This window comes from Saccopteryx bilineata, chromosome 3, assembly GCF_036850765.1.
Source record: "Saccopteryx bilineata isolate mSacBil1 chromosome 3, mSacBil1_pri_phased_curated, whole genome shotgun sequence".
NCBI classification, from domain to species: Eukaryota; Metazoa; Chordata; class Mammalia; order Chiroptera; family Emballonuridae; genus Saccopteryx; species Saccopteryx bilineata.
In genome coordinates this window covers 317,246,263-317,265,116 of record NC_089492.1, presented here as the reverse complement: position 1 = coordinate 317,265,116, position 18,854 = coordinate 317,246,263, and the positions used below count along the sequence as shown (strand labels likewise).

The 18,854-nt window shown below is 39.8% G+C and overlaps 1 protein-coding gene across 3 annotated transcripts in view; it reads left to right on the top strand.

The window, feature by feature from the left end:
- Positions 1 to 18,854, top strand: part of CEACAM1 (CEA cell adhesion molecule 1) — a 118,186-nt gene that overhangs the window by 10,009 nt on the left and 89,323 nt on the right. Inside the window, exons 6-7 of one of the 3 annotated variants that reach the window (XM_066271984.1) lie at positions 6,560 to 6,686; positions 8,349 to 8,783. The exons of 1 other annotated variant lie outside the window; for it this stretch is intronic. In XM_066271984.1, the coding sequence (XP_066128081.1) occupies positions 6,560 to 6,686; positions 8,349 to 8,373 (152 nt within the window). In that variant the 3' untranslated portion in view covers positions 8,374 to 8,783. Of the gene's footprint in view, positions 1 to 4,114; positions 4,631 to 6,559; positions 6,687 to 8,348; positions 8,784 to 18,854 lie in introns of those variants that run through there. One more of the 3 variants, XM_066271988.1, reaches the window with a different exon arrangement.

Genomic DNA, 18,854 nt, shown 5'->3' with positions numbered 1-18,854 from the left:
TGCTGCTCTCAGACCAACTGAGCTATCCTCAGCACCCAGGGCCACACTCAAACCAGTTGAGCTACTGGCTATAGGAGGAGAACAAGCAGAAAAGGGGGAGAGAAGCAGATGGTCTCCTCCTGTGTGCTCTGACAGGGAATCGAACCCAGGACAGCCATATACCTGACCAACACTCTATCCACTGAGCCACCAGCCATGGCTAGATTTACTTTTTCTTTTTTTAATTTAGTGAGAGGAGGGGAGGCAGAGACAGACTCCCATATGCACCCTGAGCAGGATCCCCCAGGCAAGCCCACTAGTGGGCAATGCTCTGCCAATCTGGGGCGTTGCTTTGTTGCTCAGCAACTGAGCCCTTCTTAATGCCTTAGGTGGAGGTCATGAAACCATCCTAAATGCTCAGGGCCAACCTGTTCCTATCAAGCCATGGCTGCAGGAAAGAAAAAGAGAGAACCAAGAGGGAGAGGGGTAAAGAAGCAGGTGGGGTGCTTCTCCTGTATGCCCTGAGAATCGAAACCAGGAAATCCGCACACTGGGGCAATGCTCTACCACTGAGCCAACTGGCCAGAGAAGATTTACCATTTTCAAGTGTACAGCTCAGTGGCATTAAGTACATTCACATTGTGCAATCATTACTGCTATCCACTGAAAACTTTTTGAATATGACTATTCTAGATACTTTGTATCAGTGGAATCACATGATATTTGCCCTTTTGTGTGTGGCTTAATGTCTTCAAGATTCATTCATGTTGTAGCATGTATCACAGTTTCACTCCCTTTGAAGGCTGAGTAATATTCCCTTTATGTATCCAACACATTTCATTTATCTTCACCTGCCCTTAAAGTTCTTTTGCCTATTGTGAATAATGCTGCTATAAACAAGGAAGGGTGCACAAATATCTGTTCAAATCCCTGCTTTCAATTCTTTTGAGTATATACCCAGAAGTAGAATTGCTGATCAAACTATAGTCCTTTGTTCAATTTTTTGATGAATTGCCATACCAGCCCTGACCAGACTGCTCGATTGGTTGGAGCGTTGTCCGGAGGTGCAGAGGTTGCTGGTTCAATCCCCAATCAAGGCACATACAGGAATGTATTTATGTTTCCCCCACCTCTTTCTCTCTCTCCCGCTACCACTTCTCAAAGAAAAGAAAAAAACTGCCATATCATTTCCCACAGTGGCCACCACTTTATATTCTGGCCAACAAAGCATAGAAGTTCCAATTTTTTCCCATTCTTTCCAACACATTGTTTTCTGGGGTTTTTTTTTATTTGTTTGTTTTGTTTTGGTTTTAGTAATAGTCATCTTAATGGGTGTGAGGTGGTATCTCACTGTGGTTTTGATTTGCATTTCCCTAATAATTAATGATGCCAAGCATCTTTTTATATCCTTATTGTCCATTTGTATATCTTCTTTGAAAAAATATTTATTCAGTTTCTCTGGCAATTTTTAATTGTTTTTAATTGTTGTTGAATAGTTATTTTTATATTCTAAATATTAATTCTTAATCAGATATATGATTTTCAAATATTTTCTCCCATTCTGTATGTTGCTTTTTCATTTGGTGACAGTGTCCTTGATGCACAAAGGTTTTTAATTTTGATAAAGTTCAATTTATCTATTTTTTTTTGTTGCCTATGCCTTTGGTTGCCTATCTGAGAAATCATTGCCAAACCCAATGTCAGAAAGCTTTCACCCTATGTTCTCTCCTAAGAGTTTTTTAGGTTTAGCTCTCACATTTACACCTTTGACCCATTGAGTTAATTTTTTTGTATATGGTGTTAAGTAAGGGGTCAATTTTATTCTTTTGATGGATATTCAGTTTTCATAGTACCATTTCTTTTGTGGGCTTTTGTGGGGGGGTGTTTGTTTGTTATTTTCCAAAGTTAGAAGAGGGAAGGCAGTCAGACAGACTCCCACATGTGCCCAACCAGGATTCAATGATCCACCTGGCATGCCCACCAGGGAACGATGCTCTGCCCATCTGGGGTGTTGCTCCGTTGCAGCCGGAGCCATTCTAGCAACCAGGGTGGAGGCTATGGAGCTGTCCTCAGTGCCTGGGCCAACTTTTCTCCAATGGAGTCTTGGCTGCAGGAAGGGAAGAGTGAGAGAGAGTGGAAGGAGAGGGGGAAGGGTGGAGAAGCAGATGGGTGCTTCCCTGTGTGCCCTGACCAGGAATCGAACCCAGGACTTCCACATGCCAGGCTGATACTCTACCACTGAGCCAATAGACCTAGGATTTTTTTCATTTTTTTTAAGTGAGAAGTGGGGAGGCGGAGACAGACCCCCGCATACACCCTGACTGGGATTCACCCGGTAAGCCCCCTACCAGTTGATGCTCTGCCCATCTGGGCCGCTGCACCATTGTTCGCCAACTGAGCAATTTTAGCACCTGAGGCAAGGCCATGGAGCGATCCTCAGTGCCCGGGGCCAACTTTGCTCAACCAATCCAGCCATGGCTGCAGTGCAGAAGAGGAAAAGAGAGGGGGACCATATATGCAAGAGCTTATTTCTGGGCTTTCTATTCCATTGGTCTGTATGTCTGTCTTTATGCTAGAACCACACTGTTTTTATTACCATAACTTTATAGTAAATTTTGAAATCAGAAAGTGTGAATCATTTTACTTTGTTCTTCTTTTTTGTTTGTTTTGGCTATTTGTGGTCTTCTGAAATTCCATATGAATTGAAGGATAGATTTTTTTACTTTTGCTTCAGACTTTTCAAAGGGATGTTGTTAGGGATCGCACTGGGTCTGCAGGTCACTCTGGGCAGTGCTGTCATCTCAGCAGCAGTAAATCTTCCAGTCCCTGAGCACAGAATGTCTTCCCAGTTATTTATATCTAATTTTTTTCAGCAGTGTTTTTTGTAGTTGTTCAATAGGTAAGTTTTTCACCTCCTTGGTTAACTTAACTCCTAAGTATTTTATCATTTTTGATGCTATTGTAAATGGAATTTTCTTAATTTTCTTTCTGAATTGTTCATATATAGAAACACAACTGATGTTTACATGTTCATTTAGTATCCTGCAACTTTGCTGAATTTATTAGTTGAAACAGTCTTTGTGGGATTTTTGCAGTTTTTCTATATATAAGGTCATATCATAATCAGACAGAGATAATTTTGCATTTTCCTTTCCAATTTGGATGACTTTTATTTCTTTTTCTTGCCTAATTACTGGCTAGGACTTTCAATACCGTTTTGAATAGAAATATCAAAAGCAAGCATTTTTGTCTTGTGCCTTATCTTAGGGAAAAAACTTTTCATTTTTCACCACTGAGAATGATGTTAGCTGTGGAGTTTTTATAAATGTCCTGTATTGTATAGAGGTAGTTTCCTTCTATTCCTCATTTGAGTGTTTTTTATCATGAAAGGATGTTGAATTTTGTCAAATGCTTATACTGATTCATTCTTCCTACTTCTTACAGATCTAATCATATTTTTTATTTCTTTGTGATTCCATCTTCGTAGGTTTTGTGCTTCTAGGAATCTGTCCATTTCATCTAAGTGATCCAATTTGTTAGCATACCATTATTCATAGTACCATTATAATTATTTTTTCTTTTTTGTAGCAAGAGAGAGGGTGAGGAGGAAAGAGAGAAAGAGGGGCAGACAGTCAGGAAGGAAGAATGAGAAGCATCAACTCATAGTTGTGGCACTTTAGTTGTTCATTGATTTCTTCTCATATGTGCCTTGATGGGGTGAAGGGGAGGGCTCCAGCTGAGCCAGTGTCCCCTTACACAAGCCAGCGACCTTGTGCTCTTGCTATCAACCTTCAACTTCAAGTCAGTGACCATAGGGTCATATCTATAATCCCACACTCAAACCAAATGAACCCATGCTTAAGCCAGCGACCTTGGGGTTTCAAACCTGGGCCCTCAGTGTCCCAGAATGACACTCTATCACTACACCCACCACCTAGTCAAAAATTATAATTCTTATTGGTTCTGTAGAACTGGTAAGTAATGTCCCCACTTTCACTTCTGATTTTAGAATGTGAATCTTCTTTCTTTTTTTCTTAGTCTAGTTAAAGGTTTGTCAATTTTGCCTATCATTTTTGAGGAACCAACTTTTGGTTTCATTGATTTTTCTTTCCTGTTTTTCTTTTATTTTTTTTAGGTGAGAGGAGGAGAGATAGTGAGGCAGACTCAAGCATACTCCCCAACCGGGATCCACCCGACAACCCCATCTAGGGCTGATGCTCGAGTACCGAGCTATTTTTGGCATGTGAGGCTGACCTGCTCAGACCAACAGAGCTATCCTCAGAACCCTGAGTCACAATCGAACCAATGGAGCCACTGGCTGCAGGAGGGGAAGAGGGCGAGGAGAGGGAGAGGGAGGGGAAGAGAAGCAGATGGTTGCTTCTCCTGTGTGCCCTGACCAGGAATCAAACCCAGGATATTTTATTTAACTCCACAAATATTTTATTTATCTCCACTCTGATCTTTATTATTACTTTCCATCTGCTACATTTGAGTTTAGTTAGTTGTTTTTTTTCTAGTTCCTTAAGTTGTAAAGATATGTTGTTGATTTGAGATCTTCCTTATTTTTTAAAATAAGCATTTATAATTCCAAATTTCTTGCACAAGATTTTTCACTTCTCTGAGCCTCATATTCCACAAATAAAAATTACAATAAGAGTACCTGTATCATGGTATTGTTTCAAATATTTAAGGTAAAACAAATAAACCCTTAGCAAAGTGCCACACATGGCAGACATGTTCCATAAGTGTTAGCTGCTATCATTACTACAATTATCATTGGCCTCTATGAAGTCAGGGAGTCCTAGCATCAAATCCCAGCTCCACCTCTTACTAGTCATATGACTTTGGGTAAATTTTTAACCACTCTTAAGTCTCAATTCTTCATCAATAAAGTGGAAATAATGTCCATCTGACAGGGTTATTATATGAATCAAATGAACTACATGTAAAGGAGTTGGCACAGACGGTGGCACATAGTAAGTACTCCATAACACAGGGGTTGGGAAACCTTTTGGCTGAGAGATCCATGAACACCACATATTTTAAAATATAATTCCATAAGAGCCATACAATGACCCATGTACGTTAAGCATTATCCAATAAAAATTTGGTGTTGTCCCGGAGGACAGCTGTGATTGGCTCCAGCCACCCACAACCATGAACATGAGCGGTAGTTAATGAATGGATTATAATACATGAGAATGTTTTATATTTTTAACGTTATTATTTTTTTATTAAAGATTTGTCTGCTAGCCAGATGCAGCCTTCAAAAGAGCCACATCTGACTCGTGCGCCATACGTTCCTGACCCCTGCCATAACAGAAGCTAATATTAACATTAACCATCAACCTGAGTTGACTAGTTAGGGCAACAGAAATCAAAAAGAAGAAACAAATGCAAACTGTATATTTTTTTTCCTCAAGTGAGAATCAGGGAAGCAGAGAGAGACTCCTGCATGCGCCTGACTGGGATCCACCTGGCAAGCCTGCTAGGGGGCAATGCTCTGCCCATCTGGGGTGTTACTCCATTGAAACCAGAGCCATTCTAGCACCTGATGCAGAGGCCATGGAGCCATCCTCAGTGCCTGGGCTAACTTTGCTCCAATGAAGCCTAGGCTGCTGAAGGAGATGAGAGAGAGAGAGAAAGGAGAGGGGGAAGGGGGAAGAAGCAGATAGGCGCTTCTTCCGTGTGCCCTGGCTGGGAATCAAACCCAGGGCTTCCACACACTAGGCCAATGCTCTACCACTGAGCCAACCAGCCAGGACCAATGCGAACTATATTATATTTTATAGCAGGGAGGGCATTACAAACAAAAAAATGTTAGGACATGGTTACTGACTAAACATGGGAAAGGAAAAAAGAGACTTGAGCACAAAGTTTCAAGACTAGTTTGTTAGTTTTCATCCAGAGATGCAGCCAAGGTGGCCTTAGACATACACAGTATTTATTGAGAAAAATGCCTTTGAAGGAAAGGGGGATGCAAGTGCAGGAGCCCAGGAGGTCCTCAGCCCGTGATGCCGACCTGACTCGGGCGAAGGGAGAAGGGACAACAGTTCTAGGTTGCAGAGCAGTTCTCTGAGTGTCTGCAAGGCTGATGGGGAGTCCTTGAGCTACAGTCACCCATCAGAGGAAAACTGTTTCTCACAGAGTTGGGTTTGTTTTGTACCCTTGCTGGGAGTTGGTCCTTTCACCACCTTCTGTCAATTCAGCCCCCACCACAGTAGACCTCAGACGCATGTATTCATGCCTGCCACATCTGGTATTCAGAAACACATGCAACCATGAAATGGTGAAGACTTATAACTTACAGAATGGCAATCCACCTCCAAAGCTCCAAAAATATCTGAGTGCAGAAAGGCCAGGTTGGAATTGCAGCAAGTCTGACCACCAACCTAGAAATACAGTGGGAGGAAAAACCATAAGGATGTAGTGAGCAAATCACCTCACAGCAGCCTTCCCACAGAAAATGTACTCCTTGGAGAATAAGTAAAGACTGTTTGTGTTCAGAGTTGTTTCCCAGGGCACCCCACTGTAAAATAATGTCACCTTCATTCATTCTTCCCTTTTCTACCCATTACAGATGATCCAACACCACTAAATCCTGGCCTCTCAGACGGGGCTATTGCGGGCATCGTGATTGGAGTCCTGGCCGGGGCAGCTCTGATAGCAGCCCTGGTGTACTTTCTGTGCATCAGAAAGACTGGAGGGTAGGTGGCCTTCCCTCTCATCCCGCTTTGCCAATGGCTAACCGCCAGGCTTGCGGGAGGGAAGCTTTCCCCTTTTCTCTGGGCTGGCTCAACTCCTCGTCCTTCCTAAACCCCAGCTTGTCACTAATCCCTGCGGCCTCTTCCTCACTGCTCTTCAAGCTTCCCTCTTCCCACCCTGACACAGACTGCATACACTCCCCCTCATCTGTGCTAGTCTGTGTTATTTAATTTTGCCTGACTAAGGCCACTTCTGGCCTTAAAAACTTGCTCTATATTTCTAATAAAAATTATACATCAGATATCAACATGCTGCCTCACAGTTAGTTATACTTTTGACAGTGTTTTCTTTACAGTTAGAAGAAAGAGAAATAACTGAGCAGGGTGTCAAATCCTATTTCTAAGTCTACAGATATTTGATCCAGTGATCAGAGAGGTAGCTAATCCCTTGGCACATGAGCTAACAAAGCAAGTCTATCTAGAAGCAAAAGCCCACATGGCAACCTGCTTGGAAAAAGACAATTTCATAAGGAAAATTTCCCGGCCCCTTTATGAGGGACAAATACTACTTCCCGCACTGGTGGCTCCAGTGACCCAGATGCAGCCACAGAGTTTCCCTCACAGCTGTCTCCACGGCTTCTGTCATGGAGAAGTCTCTCTAGCACCTTCTGTCTTATTGTCTGCAGTTCCTGTTCTCTGCTGCCTCATAGGGTCAGAGCCCTTCAAACCTGAATAACCTTCATTTATTAATTCTAAATATTAGCCTGTTAGCTCACTTCCCTCATTTCCAAGTGATTGAAATGTGTGCTGTTGTCCCCTCGTCGACACCATCTCTCCTCTATCCCCAAGTCGCTGGACGCAGCATGAAATGACATCTGTCTCCCGGCCAAATTCACAGGTCTTTTCACCATCCTCACGTTGTTCACTTTTACACCACCAAAGACCACAGACAATGTTTTCCACCTTGGATGTGCTCCTTCTGTCGCCCACCTCCACACTGCATCCTCAGACTCTGCCATCTCCGTCCACACCACCCTCTCCCCCAGTTCATGTCCTCTCTGCAGACGGCTCCTGCATCTCCGTCTCCAGCCCCTACTGCTTCCCAGACCTCAGGACACTCATATCCAGATGCCTTCTGAAACCACTCCCCATTTTCACTGGCTTGGCCCCACAGCTCACTCATTTGTCTCAGCGACATCTCTGTTCCTTGGCCCTTGCTTTTTGTTTCCCAGACTCAATACATCGTCCAAGCCTGTTGGTTCTTTCTGAACATCTCTCAGTCATGTCCTTCACTCCCTAAACCTACATAATCCCAGCTCTCAGCAACTCTACTGGGGGTACAACTTGACTTCTTGTCTCTGGTCTCTACTGAACTGTTCCTTGCAGACCACTGCCTCATTATCTTCCTAAAAACTGGTTTACTCTCCTACTCAAGGGGTCTACTGTGGCCTGCCCTGGCCTACCAGATAAGTTCACAATTCTTCCTCACTAATACTCCTTATTCTCTTTACCACTACTCTCTGGTATAATTCCTCCATCCTAATTGGATCTGACTCCTTACCTATCCCTGCCCCGCTACCCCATACACACATATAATTCTCAGTCCCAATGCTATGCCTGAAAACATACAACACAGGGCAACGCTCCATCTGTTACCTCCCACAGGAGTCACCCACACCAGTCATCATGAGCAAAAGCTCAGACCCAGGGGAGGACTAGGAACTGGAGCATTACATGTGCGTTTGAGACTTGGAACACAACCTACCTGTGATTGAGATTCTTCCTAAGGACCAATTTATTACACAGGAAATCCTTATGGAGCAACTGCTGTGCTACAAGGCTCAGTGTTAAACCCCAGGAGAGAGACAGAAATGAGAAAGGCAGAGTTCCTACCTCAGGGAACATGAATCCTAAGATAACAGATAAGACATGAAAAATTATTATAATATAAAAATAAAAAGGGAGCCTGCCCTGTGGTGGAGCAGTGGATAAAGCATCAACTTGGAATGCTGAGGTTGTCAGTTTGAAACTCCAGCTTGCCTGGTCAAGGCAAATATGGGAGGTGATGCTTCCTGCTCCTCCCTCATTCTCTTTCTCTCTCTCTCTAAAATGAATAAATAAAATCTTTGAAAAAAAGAATATGTGTGTTTAAAAAAGAAATAGAGGGATAAATGCCAGAAGAGAAGACAGAAATCCAAAAGGATATATGGCCTCTCATTAAAATGACTGGGAAATTTTAAAAACAATTGATACTCAGTGCTCACCCATAGGTTTCAATTTAATTGGTAAGAGGAGGAACCCAAGCACGGGTCCCTTTCAAAACTTCCCAGACATTTTTAACATGCGTCCAGGATGGAGAGCCTCTGCTGTCACAGGTAGGACTTGAGCCTAAAAGCAGTGGTTTTAGCCAGGAGTATAAATGAGAATTACATAGGGAACTTTTTCAACATACATAATAAGCCTATAAACCATCCCTGGTCAAGCTGATGCAGTATGTCTGGAGTGATACTGAAGCTTGTATATTTTTTAAAACTCCCCAGTGATCCTCACATATATTCCATGTTAGGAAACACTGTCCTAAAACATAGGAAGGACTGAAAAACTGGGGAATTGAGATAGCATTCCACAGGACAAGCATAACATGAATAATATATTATGCAAGGCATCAGAAGTACTCAATAAGAAATTACTGGCAGGGACTAAACTAAGAGGACTCTTCAACCAAGGAACACTGAAGAAGCCACACTGAGACTGGTAGGAAAAGCAGAAATGCGGAGAGGGCTGCCCACCTCCCAGGAGCTAACGGCAGCCCGGAGAGACTTGTGTGGTGGGAAGTGAATTCAGCGGAGAGGGGAATGTCTTGAGCCCCAGGAACAAAGCTCCAGCCTGCAGCCCCAGAGCATAGAAGAGGCTTACGGACAGTATTTAGCTGCGAAACAAGTCAGGATACTGTTTGTGAGAAAGAGACAGATTTCTCAGACCCAGGATTCGTCTTAAAGGGACCATGCAGAAAACCTCTCTCACAACCACCCACCCAGGGCTCCAGGGACAGGGAGAGAGGAGAGGACTGGAGCAGTGAGAAGAGAGTGTAATCTAGGAGGCACAGGGAGAAACACTTTGAGGGACAGCCACCCTAACCCTTGGGCTGATTCACTCCCCAAATCTGAAATGAATTATTTCCTCTGAAAACAGCAATACCAGCAAAGGGAAGCAGGACACCAGCCAAACAAGCTTTCCTGCAACACTCAGAGCAGGGTCACTTAGAAGGAAGGAGCTTTTGGGACTAGACTATGGAGTGTTAGGGTCTGAGCTGCAGTGCCCCCACCCACACGGCTGAGGGCTTGCTGGAGGGCTGGTCGCGCGACACGGAAGTCGGCAAGGGCAGAAGCTGGCTGGCCACCACTGAGGCCCCGGCATGTGTGCAGTCTTGAACAAAAGCGATCAGGCCCAGCTGCAGGCCTATCTGCAATCCTGCCTGTGGGAGAAGGGCAGGAGCACTGGAAGGGGCAGAGACCTGAGCTGAGCAAAGAAGCGCTGGCTCGCAGCCTCATCTGCCCATGGAACCCAGGCTTGCAGCAGAATGCACGAGCCATCTCCTCTTGTGGGGGTAGGGCAAAAGCCCAGAACAGGCAAAGTCCACGACTGACCACAGTGCACAGCCCTGCCCAGCCCACAGAGTGCAGAGCCCAGGCTTGCAGCTGAACCATGGGCTGGCTCCTCCTGCTGGGGTGGGGTGGAAGCTCAGAACAGGTGGAGACCCACAGCTGAGCAAAGGTGCTCACTCCTGCCCTCAGGGCCAAGCCTTGCCCCCTCCCCTGCCCAGGACATAACCCCACCTGTGGGGGCAGAGCAAAGGCCAAGACCTCTGAGGCTTATAGACCCAGGCACGTAATCACAGCCCCACCCATGGAGGAAAGGCAGAAACTGCAGTGACAGTCACAGTGAGCTGAAGCCTGCAATGCCCATATCCAAATGCCCTAGGCAGCAGTGGCAGAGGGAGTGACGGGCCTACAGACAGTCCACACCTAGGGAACACAGAGGCCATACCCATTGGACTCCAGCAGCCAAAACCTTCTTATACACAGACAAAATGTGAAGGCAGAGAAATGCAACCCAAATGAATCAAGAGAAATTCCCATAAAAGGACCTGAATGAGTCAGATATAACCAAATTACTGGATGCAGAGTTTAAAATAATGATTGTTAGGATGCTCAAAGGCCTTAGAACAATAATAGATAGCCATTAGGGGCACCTAAATAAAGAGATAGCAAATATAAAAAAAGACATTGAAATAATAAAAAAACAATCAGTCAGAAATGACAAATACAATATCAGAACTGAAGACCACAATGGAAGGAATTAAAAGTAGATGGATGAAGCTGAGGATTGAATCAGCAAGTTAGAGGACAAGATAAATGAAGGCACGGAAGCAGAGCAGAAAAAAAAAATAGGAGACTCAAAAAGTCTGAGGAAACTTTAAGAGAGCTCTGTGACAACATGAAGAGAAATAACATCCGCATCATAGGGGTTCCTTGTTGTTGTGAGTCGGGGGCGCAGAGAGAGAGATCAGCAGACAGAATCATCAAGGACTAGCCAAGGAAGACTGCTCGCTCAGGCAAATGGCCCTGAGTTCATGCAGTGTCCTAATTTTATTCACAAGACTTCAAAAAGCTTGTTTACTGAGAAATTGGCATAACATCAAGAGTAACTCTTACTTAAAGATACATAGAGTGCACCTGCAAGATAGCTTAGTAACAACATAATATCAGAAGGCATTAATTGCTATTGCTTCTATGGAACCCACAACATTACTCTCATCTTAAGGGATAAGGAAAGCACAGAAATCTTATGAGAATGTTTTACTGAGAAAAGCCAAGCAACTGCCTTCAGTCACATAGACTTGTTTCAGTGACTCGCCTTCAACTCACAAAACAACTTTCTTGGCAAAACATTCATTTCTTGTTGGCTGTGTTCCCATCCAAGGCCATGCAATGGGTTATTCCACTACATTTCCCACTTTTTGTTTATGCTGAATATTATGAAGCACTACAGAAAACACAGCCTTCTGTTGTTCATCCCTTATTTCTCTTGCTTTGATTTGTCAACAGACTACATATAAAAGAAAACATAGAATTAATACTATTGTAAAAAGTTCTACAGTGGATCCCCAAAATTCCTTAATATATTCAATAGGATTTAATTGCGATAAATTATCTATTAATCCCTTCAATATAGGTTAACATGTTAGAATTTCTAATTTTCTTTGAAAAGCTTCATGAATATGTTTTTGTAATTTAATGATTTTTTTAGTTACATTATCATGATTTAACAAATGTTTTTTAACATTTTCCTAGTGGAAATAAGTATGATTTTAAGAAATAGGGGTAACACAAAGAGTAGTTACATTCTAATCACATCTTAGCTTAATTTGTCTTTGCAGGCTAACAATTTGATCTCTTAACACAATCATAGTCTGTTCTAAATCATTGACTTTAGTATTAATGTTATTATTTATACATTATTGAGAAGTCCACAGTTGTTCAGAATCTTCATGCCATTTTTGCACAAAGTCCACAGTCTAAATACTTTGATGTAATGTAACTCCAGATATAGCAGCCGCGGTGGTTACAGCTATTAGTCTTATAATGATGGCAATGATCAGTCCAACCAGTCTCTTGGTTCGCTTCAAGGACTTAATAAGATGTTGTAACAGCATCATGGAAGGGGAACCCTGCCCCATCTGATGCATCTGTACTGGAATCTAGACTCCTGTTTAGGTTCTTAAAATGTAAAGACTTTGACTATTTTATTAAAAAGAATAGAAGAGTTAATACATGTATAAAAAGCACACTTATTGCAAGTTATTGAATAATTTTCAGCTGTCTATTTGGTTTCACCTATAATAAACATATAAAGCAATCTAACACAAGCAAATATAAAATGTGTTTCATTTTTCTTAAAGATTAACATAATATAATTAGAAGGATAATTTCTCCAGATTTTTCCTTTCTACACTGACATATGTTTAAGTGCCATGGCTACTTTCCACAAATGATATTGTATAGGACTAAATTTTATATGAGGAGCTTGAGGTGACATCCCTCCTCTATGCTATATGATAGTAGGATTACTTTGATCACCAGCTGTAATTAAACCATTGTTCTTATGCCACCTTAAATCAGCACCCTGCCCTTTAACTTGGGCAGAGCTAGCAATGAGGGCTTTAATCTATAATGTTTTATGTACAGATGTATTACTTTTAAATCTATATTTTTGTAATAAACATTTGGTTTTTTTCTTTTTCATATCCTTTACTGTTATCTTTGACAATAGAGAGCCAAGCTTGAGCTTCTATGTTTAAACAATGTGGCTCATGTCCTATACATATAGGGTATTCCTCAACTTCTGTTGTATGATTTTCTAATTTTACGCCTTCTTTCGAAGGTGCTAAGGGACCTCTATCATTTAAAGGTCCTAGAAGCCAATTAGAGTCATTAACAAAATTAGGAAAGGCACTATTTTCCTAATGAATAGCTCTACTTAATAGAGGATTAGGAACATATGCCTAATAACTAAAATTTTCAGCTCTACTTGCCGGAATTGTTACCAAAGCAATCATTGCTAAAAACAGGTTAGTAGCATTTTTTTTCTAGTAGCTTGTAGCATATTTTTACCATTAAAGGTCAGCTTTTTAAGTTGAACCCAACTTGGTATTTTAGCCTTTTCAATACCAAGCACTAGTACCTTTAAGATTCTTCTTTTGAAATTCATTTCTTCCATCTCAGCAATGGGTGGATATGGAAAGAATCTATTGTCCTTATTTATGTTGTTAGTTTAATTCTGCGAGCAGGACTCCAATAAACTTCACCGGATTCTGCAATGACACAAGCAAACCCTCTTCCCCAATGTTGCAATACACTAGGTACCTATTGATTCAACTCACTATTAAAATGCATTGGTTGCTTTAATTTTAGAACTGTTATTTTTTTGTCCAATGTCTGTAGCAGTCTAATTATCTTCTCCTGTATTTAAGAAATTTAAAGTAAATAAAGCTTTGTGTAACATAATTCTAGGGAATAATCTCCTTTCTTCTCCCCCCTTTTGTTTAAGTAACATAATTTTCAGAGTGCAATTACTGCGTTCAATAATTGCTTTTTCTTGTGGATTATATGGAATTCTAGTAGCAGGTTTAATATTCTAAAATGCTAAGAATTGTTGAAATTTAGTAGATATATAGGCAGAACTATTGTCAGTTTTAATTGCTTTAGGAATGCCTATAACATTAAAAGCTTCAATAAGATGTTGAATGACACAATTAGCCTTTTCTCTAGGCAAAGGTGTGGCCTATCAAAAGGAAGAATAAATATTAATAAAACCATACATAAGATAGTTTTTTAAAAGAAAAAATATGAGTAATATCTATTTGCTACAGGTTATTACTGTGTTGCCCTCTAGGATTCATTCCTCTCGGTAATGGAGGAGCATTTATAATACTATACTGAGGACAGTTTCTAACAATATTCCGAGCTTCTCACCAGGTTATTTTAAATTTTTGCATTAAATCTTTTTTATTTGTATGAGTCTTTGTATAAAACTTAGTAGCTATTTTTATTGATCTAATGAGTAATTAATCAACTTCATTATCTGTAGTAGACATAGGTCCTGGTAAAGCTGTATGAGAACAAATGTGAGTTATATAGACAGGCAAATTTCATTCCTTCAATAAAAGTTGTAACTCTTGAAACAATTTGTGCAATCTAGAATTATTATTTAAAATATAAACAGTTTTTATAAGTTTAATTGTATGTTCTACATATTGTGAATCCATAACAATGTTAATAGGACAGGATGTTTGAATTTTGTCATTAACTACAATCAAACTACACTGACTTAAGGTTTCAGAAGCATTTTTAAGGATGACTGAAAGTTCAGCATTATTTTTATAAGCTATTAATATGTCATTTATATAATGGATTATTAAAGATTGAGGATATTTTTAACAAATTTTTTAAAGGTTGGTTTACATAATGTTGATATAGTGTCTGACTATTCAACATTGCTTATTTAAGTAATATAAACTTAGTAAGAATAGTTAGTTATGCTTATTATTATAGACACAACAGCTAGCATTGCTAGAAACAGTCAATGTTGTTTTTTGAAGTCTTAGTCTTAATTAAAAAAATTTTTTGCCTCCTGGGTAAGTTTATTTAATTGTCAAATTTCCCTTTTTCTATTTCCAACTTATACCGAGGCTACAATTTTCTGGAAGGTATCTACTACTCCCGTATCTGTGGAAATAAGAACAAATCCTCACCCCTATATTTTGCCTACATTGCTGTTGTAAATTAGAAAACTCTCTATTTTAAAAGTTATAATATTAATAAGATGGTTAATATTAATAAGATGTAATATTAATAAGATGGTTAGCATTAGTATTTTGATTAGCTTGAATACAAGCTTGATTTTCCTAAGTTATAAATTGTAACTCTCGCTTTTGAAAGAACAGTCCAAGCTAACATTTCTAAATTTTTTGAAATAAAACATTCAGAGTCTATGAAGGAGAATAGTAGTTCCTTCATATAAAGACAATTAGTTTTATACTGGGAGCAAGCTGTTTTTAACTCTTTAAGAGCTTTGACAGAAGTTTGGTCATAGTGAGTATAAAAAACTCCTTGTCAGAAAGTTTAGACTGTAATTTAAAAAGTCGCTCTTTTAATTATTTATAAGATAAATGTTTTTCTTTATCAGAGGCCAAATGACCCTTGTTATTTTCCTATTGTAAAAGAAATCTTAGAGCTTTGTTAGGGACTTCTCCTAAGCCATGCAGCTTAGTGACTACTGCCTAAGTGGGCTAAAAAGAAAACTAATGTTGCTTAGTAATAAGAGATGCATCAACTTCTATATCTAAAAGTCTTTTGTATTGTTAAGTCTATTATAGGGCATCAGAGGAACTAAATTCCCGCTTTCCTCAGTGCCTCCTTTTTCAGGATATTGCCTTACAAGCAGCTAACTGTCTGAAGCAGCTTGAGATAAATTCTTAAAATGACTTAATTTTGTTTAATTCCTTAGTTTTACAAATTTGAGCATATTTTACACACAAACAAGACAATTTTCAACACAGAAACACAAGTATAACACATAACTTTAATCCTAATACTTAAATTCTTATTTGATTTCAAACTTTGAATATACCTTACAATGTATTAACCAAATTAGCAAGTCTTAAGAATCCATATTCTATTCAATTTAAATTTAAATGAGCGCTCCTTATAATTTCTCATTTTAAAGCAAAAAATATATGGATGAAACTATTTTTTCAATATAAAAGAAAGCCTGCATTTTTAATCTTTGTATGTAAACACAATTCAGGCCTTAAAAATCAAATTTTAGACTACATCAAACAAAAACTAAACAAAATTAGAATCAGACAAAACAGACTAGACAAACCAAAGAGAAACCCAGGATTTCAGAGCACAGCCAGATTAGAAAGATGCCTGCCTGATTTTAATCAGGGCATTTTCTGACAGAGGGACTGACGATGGATGAGACTAAACAAAATTCCCCCAAGAAAATTCTCTTGGCAGCTGCTGGGATATTTTCTATAGTCAGATCCAATACATGTCCCCTGCCTCAGTTTCCAGACAAAGAATAAGAAAGAAACAAAGTGATAGCTCAGAGGATTGTAGCTAAAACATCAAATAAAATTAGTATTTATTTATTTTATTATTACAAAGACTAGAGAATTTTAAGGACTTCATGATTCTTCTATATGTCCTAATTCTAATTGAATTTGTATCAACTGATGTAAAGCTTTAAGCTTTTCTTCCTTGTCTCCAACTCTAGTGATTTGCATCCAGGCTTTAAGACAAGCAATCTAATCTGAGCTATAACAGCATCAGTATAACCAGTTTGTTGTCCCACAGCTGCATAAGCAGCAATGCCTATGAGCATTTCAAAAGTAGCTCCAGGGAGATTATTTCTGGCATTCATGCGAGATATTCGAAGAACCTCCTCTCTCCACCAAGATTTGAATTGTAAATATTGTCCTGGTTCCAAAACCATACTAGCAAGTAAATCCCAATTCAAAGAAATCATTAAATGTTCATTACAATAGGAATAGGTAATACCTTGAACATATGAGGACTGAGGTCCATACGTAGCAACAGATTGTTTGACTAGCTTTAAGAAAGTAAATTCAGTTTGCTCAAATTGGATATTATGCCCTCCCCAAGGATCTGGAGCATTAAGAGGAAAAGGCTGTCAAATAATTGGAAAAATAGATGTAGAAAAATTACTAGAATTAGATTCTAAATCATTATGACGTATAAGCACCTGTTGCATTTCAGAGATTTCAGGGAATTGAAAAATCCTTCCCCTGCCAGTACCAATTAACTTTTGACCTTGAATTGGAGGAGCCATAGGCTCACATATATCTTGCTTTTGAACAGAATAAGCAGTATACTGATTTCATTTCTCCTGTTGTTCCAGTGTAAATTGTAGTTTACTTAATAAATGTTTTAGACAGGCAACATCATCCATAGGGGCTCCCTCATTTTTTAAGAAAGAAGGATGAAAGCCTGTGGAATGCTGAATTTCATTAACATTATCAGTAACTTCAGAAGCAGAGACAATATTGTCCAAGTCATTATTCTGTTCATTCTGTGCTAAATCAAGTCCTTCAGGCTCATTAAAAATAAGCTCACTCAAGTCTTTAACAGAATCTCCATCTGATTGCAAAGGTCCAAGGGGTATAGCAATAAGATTATAAGCAGCCCACATTTCAGCATCAAGTGGATCTCCGTGCTGATGAACACAGCGTAAAGATTTTCCTACTTGTTGCAAAACATTCAAATTCAATTTATTACAATGTTCAGGAGTATACCAATAACAGTATTTCTGAATAGCATTTAAAAGACGGAACAAAACCTTGTCTTTTATCTGAGTCCCAGACCCTTTTAAAAGGGATGTCAAAACCTGTACATAATTGTCATGTAATGAAAGGGAATTTCCCATGACTTTGCTAGTTACCAGAAAGTAAGGCGTACACAGCGCATCCAACTTACCCTTTTGGGGTTCCATCTGTTCCCAACCTCTTCTTAAGGCCCCACGGTAAGTGCCAAATGTTGTTGTGAGTCGAGGGTGCAGAGAGAGAGATCAGCAGACAGAATCATCAAGGACTAGCCAAGGACCACTGCTCGCTCAGGCAAATGGCCCTGAGTTCATGCAGTGTCCTAATTTTATTCACAAGATTTCAAAAAGCTTGTTTACTGAGAAATTGGCATAACATCAAGAGTAACTCTTTCTTAAAGATACATAGAGTGCACCTGCAAGATAGCTTAGTAACAACATAATATCAGAAGGCATTAATTGCTATTGCTTCTATGGATCCCACAACATTCCTCTCCTTATCTTAAGGGATAAGAAAAGTACAGAAATCTTATGAGAATGTTTTACTGAGAAAAGCCAAGCAACTGCCTTCAGTCACATAGACTTGTTTCAGTGACTCGCCTTCAACTCACAAAACAAATTTCTTGGCCGCCTGATCTGTGGTGGCGCAGTGGATAAAGCGTCGACCTGGAAATGCTGAGGTTGCCGGTTCGAAACCCTGGGCTTGCCTGGTCAAGGCACATATGGGAGATGATGCTTCCAGCTCCTCCCCCCTATCTCTCTCTCTCTCTGTCTCTCTCTCCCTCTCTCTCTCTCCTCTCTAAAATGAATAAATAAAATAAAAATTAAAAAAATAAATAAATAAAAATTTTAAAAAAGAATTGTTTAAAAAAAAAATTTCTTGGCAAAACATTCATTTCTTGTTGGCTGTGTTCCCATCCAAGGCCTTGCAATGGGTTATTCCACTACAGTTCCTGAAGAAGAAGAAGAAGAGAAATAACAAAGGATAGAGACTTTGTTCAATCATATCATAGCTGAAAACTTCCCTAAATTAATTCAGGAAAAGGTCTCATAAGTTCAAGAAGCACAGAGAACTCCATTAAAGAGAATCCCAAAGAAATCTACACCAAGACACATTATAATTAAAATACCAAAGCTAAGTGATAAAGACAAAATATTAAAAGCTGCTAAAGAAAAAAAGGCTATCACCTACAAAGGAGCCCCCATAAGGATGACATCTGTCTTCTCAACAGAAATACTTGAGGCCAGAAGGGAATGGTAAGA